At 40.6% G+C, this 5,574-nt stretch overlaps 1 protein-coding gene across 1 annotated transcript; it reads left to right on the forward strand.

The window, feature by feature from the left end:
• The first annotated feature begins 1,226 nt into the window (after positions 1 to 1,226).
• On the forward strand, positions 1,227 to 2,738 carry LOC138786608 (serine/threonine-protein kinase SBK1-like). Its single transcript, XM_069963589.1, has 3 exons — positions 1,227 to 1,383; positions 1,680 to 1,882; positions 1,986 to 2,738. Exons 1-3 carry the CDS (start codon positions 1,227 to 1,229, stop codon positions 2,736 to 2,738), a joined length of 1,113 nt encoding a protein of 370 aa, XP_069819690.1.
• Positions 2,739 to 5,574: the final 2,836 nt, after the last annotated feature.

Consider the following 5,574-nt stretch of genomic DNA (forward strand, 5'->3'; position numbering starts at 1 on the left):
TAGATACAACTCATTGTAGAGGCCAGAGCTCCGGGAGTGATTATAGAACCAGATGAGAAAATTATTTCATTAAGACTTTCATTAAATGACAAAAATAGAAGATAAAGTTAAGAATAAGAGATAGAGATGAAATATTTCTTCCTATAGTTTCATAGAACCGGAGATATACATGATATTACTGGATAACAGATCACCGTTTCGGCTCATTGGTTATCGTAGGATTTCTAATAAATCATGGAGTGAGTTTTCATGTAGCACATCATTAACTATTTCATAACGTCATCCGCTCTGCTACATGTGATAGTATAAATCTGAGCCTTCATATACCTGTATACATAGTGATTGATATACATGGAGGCCTCTCTGTAGGGCTGGGCTGAGGAGTCAGTATAGAAGGGAGGGTTCCTTCCAGAGACAATAGAAGCAGGATCGGGGGGTTATCATGGTAATGAGATGGAATAAAGGAGGGAAACTCCCTGCCTCCCCCGATACTGATCACACCCCACCCCGGAGGAGCCGCCATTGTGCTGCTAATGGGGAGATGTCTGCAGAAGGAAAGGCTATTATACTGATAAAAGCCATATATATTTTTTTTTAATATAAAAGCATAGCCTAAATCCTCCTATAATATATTTATAAGGAAGGGGTTGTCTAGGGTTCAGCCCCCACACTTTACATCTCCTTGGACTTCAGCCTGTAGAACACTTTTGAAATGTAAATTCTCTCAATACACATTAAACTTGCCCATTGTCTCTCAGCCAATCAGAGAGCTCATTGCCCCTTGTTCTTCATCTCCCTCCCCATATAAACCTGTCCCCACCTCCTCGGGTCAGTCACCTCCTCTGCTTCCAGAGACGACTTCTACCTACCTGATACTTCGCTATTGGTGAAGGATTTTTCTTTTGTTCCTATATTCCCATCGATTTCTCCAAGGTAATTTCTAATATAATGTCTTCTCTTATTTACTTTAAAATTATTTACGGTTATAAAATAATTTTGTTTTACTTTTCATCACCGGCTATATATTATTTTGTTTGTTTCTCCTATATTATGTTGGGCTAATGTTACTATAGGGACAAATCACTTATAAGATGCTTATGTGTTTTATTTTTATTTTAATTATTGCTAGAGATTTCATGTATATGTGGGCCTTGGGTTTGTGTAGGTCAGATTAATGGAAAACATAATGACAATGATAACATTTTCTATACATTGTACAGGACGCAATGGCTTCTGGTAATGTACATTCCATCATGGAGGGTCTGGTCTCTGTGGCCTCCCAGAACCTGCAGAAGATAGATCTACAGAAGACATATCAAATAATCCGGGAAATTGGACACGGCGGCTATGGATATGTTCTTATGGTGAAGGAGAAGAAGACAGGTCAGTGTGGTGAATGATCAATCATTATAGCTATAGAGAAACCTCAACATAATGGTGTGAAATAATCTCCATGGTTTAGATACATTTACTAAATCTTCCTTATCGTGCTTACCATGTATTGGATTAAGATTGTGCACAAATGGTAGAAATGGGGCAAATGTATCAAATGGTTCACAGGACATGATACATTATTTAATGATATATAATGGAATCATTTCAGGAGGGCAGGTAAGAAAGAGACCTATATGTGACCTATATGATGTATGTACAATTCATTGTGTTCTTTTTATTAACAGGTCAAGAATTGGCCATGAAGCTCCTGCATAGGAGGAAGACTACAAAGTTCTCCTTCCTTAAGGAGGTTAGTACATGCTTCTTCCTGTCATCCCATCCCAATATTATTTGCATAAGTGGCGTTGGATTCAAGACCGGAGACTATTTCGGATACACCCAGGAGCTGGCACCACACGGAGATCTTTTTGAAATGATTCCACCTAATGTAAGTAGAAATCACTGAATAACCTCAAGCCCCAAATTTCCTTCCTGACTGTAGTATTATTTCCATTGTGTTGACTTAATTTCCTTCTCAATGTTTTTTTTAGGAAGGACTCCCAGAAGACATCGTAAAGAGATGCGCGGTTCAGATCGCCAGTGCCCTGGACTTCATGGAGAGTAAGGAGCTGGTTCATCTAGACATAAAACCAGAGAACATCCTGGTGTTCCATAAGGACTGCCACCTTATCAAAATTACAGACTTTGGACTTTCGCAGGTCAAGGGATTAACAACTATCAAAAGTTCAGGCACCACCTCATTTATGGCGCCAGAGATGAGCCAAGTTTCCGACCACAGTCCGTTAGTCATCGACTCGTCTCTGGACGTCTGGTCATTTGGGGTTCTTCTATACAACTTGCTGACCGATCCCACTGATGAAGAATTCTGTAATTTTGTTGAGTGGCAGAACAGTGGAAGAATGGACCCACCGTCTCCATGGAGGGGACTTCCACCTGGCGTACTAAGAATGTTGAGCGGTCTCTTAGCCATAGACTGTAAGAAAAGAAGCAAATGCACTGAGGTGTTGGTGTTTCAGGATGAATGCTGGAAGGAGGATTTCTCAGAAATTGAAGGAGCAGATTCAATGGACAACGATTCAGCTGAGGAATCTGGTCCAGCAGACGTCCATAACAGCAACGTCTCTACCACATCAGTCCTTGGTGTGGAGTCTTGGCATTTGACCTCTGGCAATTGTCATGGTGAGGAGCATCCAGACCATGGGACGGACATCACTCAATCTCCATTAATGTTCATAGATGACGAAATATCGGTCTATCTCGGGGCAGAAGTGGAAATTGGATGAAGGGAAACCATTTTTCCGAGCATCTTTATGGAAACTGATGGCGGCTTCATCTCCATGAATCAGGTAAGTAAATATTTATTGGAATGAGTCTTAATGATAAAATTCTCCATCTATCTGATATTTGTTTTTACCATCTCCTTTGTTCCCTGTAAGTGTCCGGGGTTCCAGGAAGTAGTATTATCCTGGTCAAGGGTATTTAGATACAGATCTTGGGCAACAAAGGGAAAGCCTTTACCTGGTATTAATATGGGGGAATATCTAACATACTTTGCTGCATAGTTTAAAGTTATTTTTTTAACCACTAAGATGTTGGTTGTGAAACTATACATCATCCTACATGCTGCACTAACATCCCAGCACACTATATACTAGTCACATAATACATTGCAGACAGGGATGGGGAAGACGATTGTGTCAGAATTTGTAGAAAAGTTTAGCAAAAGTTAATAGGAATAGAGGATTCAGTGGAGAGAGGTTTCTGGATGATCCTGGATGGGAGGCGCACTGGTTATTTGAGGGATAGGAGGAGGTTTGGAAGTATATGAAGGGGAGACGTGTGGTGTAGGGTCTGGATTGGGTTTTAGCCGCTTTATGAGGGGTTTACTATCTTTTCATACATTGGTATTAATATATTACAACCTGATGATGAGTCGGATAAAATTGTCTCAGAATCTCCAATCTACTGAGGAAAATCATGGACTGGATCTGAATTATGTCAATTTTATTCCAAACCTGAAGGTTTTACTAATCAATAGATAAGTTCCTGTATATTTGTCATTGTAAAACCCCAGTGAGGGCGACTACTAACCCGAACTACAACAAGGTGTAGAAATGTAGAGTACCAGACGGGCGTCTCTTCCCCGGGTATACCCCTAATATATAATGTACAATACACCATACACACAGCATTATCTGGTAATCAGCTACAGATAGAGAGGTCCTGAGGATTGGAGAACGGCCGATGTTGTATCATCCACAGGAAGGGGAGTAGGGAGGAGGCAGTAACTACAGGGCAGTAGTGTCACATCTGTAGTAGTAATAATGGTTGTAGTCCTCCCCGGACACTGGCAACTTGTTACTTGTCCTTCCTGTAATGTGTTATAGTCTATGTATAGTTAGTATGGAATCCTCCATCTTTGTCCTTATGAGATGTTTATATGGTCCCCATTACCTTGTATAGTTCTCCATTGATATTATGTAATGTATTTTGTATTTGCTTGATGATCTCCATCTTTGTTTTTCAGCTGCTGTTTTGTTTTAATGTAATTTACAGAGTTTATTATATCTATGTATATGTCACATCTGGATCTAGTTATGATAACCTATTTCTTCCATCAGGGCCGGACTAGGACTGTAAATCGGCCCTGATGTTTCAGAACACACAGGCCCAGTGGCCGGTACGGTAACAAGTTATAAGACGATGATGTGAGTGCAGCATGGCTATAGATTGTATGGTCACGACTGGAATTACAGATAATACAGAAAATGTTGTGGGAAGCTTCTGTCTCTGTACTGTGTAGCAGTGCTGCAGTTATAGGCCGCCACCACTACAGTGTACAGACTGGCTGCTTCCGGCCCCACTCACTGTGTAGCCTGGACACTGAGCAATTGATGAGTGGGGGTCTGGGGCGCTGCACCTCACTCATCAGTGACCAGTTAGACTGATCTGCTATCCACAGAATGCCTATTTAGGCTAAAAATAATTTCAAGAAGGCAAATCTTGTATACTGACCAATAATACCAATAGGCAAGAATTACCATTACACATTGACCACCACTGTTACCGCCATACTGTTACTGACCAAATCCAGTATACTAAAACCAATAATACCATCAGTACCAGATTACATAGTACAATATTACCTCCACATACTGACTAATACCACATACTGAACATCACCACTTACTGACTAAAATCTACTGTACAAAGACTAATATCACCTCATACAGTCCCCACATAGAGGATCCATGGACATGTGCTGTAAAGGATCCATATGGTAAATGCCCCCTCCTTGTGTATTCCCAATAGTAGGTGAAACCTAAAAAAAATTATATATATACACACACATATAGCCATAAGTGGCCCCAAAACAAAAAAAAAACCTGACTGGCTCCCACTAATAAAGTAACTTATTAACCTCTGGTTATTAAAAGTATGAAACATTAGTTGCTGGATTAAAATTACACGTCACCACAGTCAGCACTCAGTAGCATCTAGAATGACCTATGTCCGGTACGGACTAGTCACAAGTAGCTGCAGCTACTAACTAAGTAGGTCCATCAATATCTATCTAGAGACCGATAGTGGAGTGATATTAAACATATGCCGCATAACCCCTCAACTAGTTTCACCAGTCATGGGCGTCATCAGGAGCAGGTCTTATGACATGGGTCATTCTAGATGCAAAAGTCCGAGTACTGACTGTGGTGGGGTGTAATTTTAACCCCTCCCCATCTTTGCACTTTAATTTTTTACTCCTCCTGTTTAAAAGACCATAGCGATTGCATTTTTCCACCTACAGACTCACATGAGGCGTTTTTTTTTTTTGCGACTAGTAATTTGCAATGACAGGATCGCAGCTGCTTGTCATTACCTCCGACCCGGATGCACTGAGTGCGGGACCCCTCTCACTGTAGCGGTCCCACACACATCTACAGCCCCTTCAGTCAGGAATGTATATATACCTTGCAACTGCACGGGGTATGTGTAGTAGGAACGTACATATACAGATTGCTGATGTGAAGGGGTTAAAGTTGCCAGTTATTTTAGTTATTTTTGCTATTTTACATTTACAAAAGCAAAACTGAAATGAAAATATGTTTTAGGTCAATGAAG

This window comes from Dendropsophus ebraccatus, chromosome 3 (assembly GCF_027789765.1).
Source record: "Dendropsophus ebraccatus isolate aDenEbr1 chromosome 3, aDenEbr1.pat, whole genome shotgun sequence".
Lineage (NCBI taxonomy): Eukaryota > Metazoa > Chordata > Amphibia > Anura > Hylidae > Dendropsophus > Dendropsophus ebraccatus.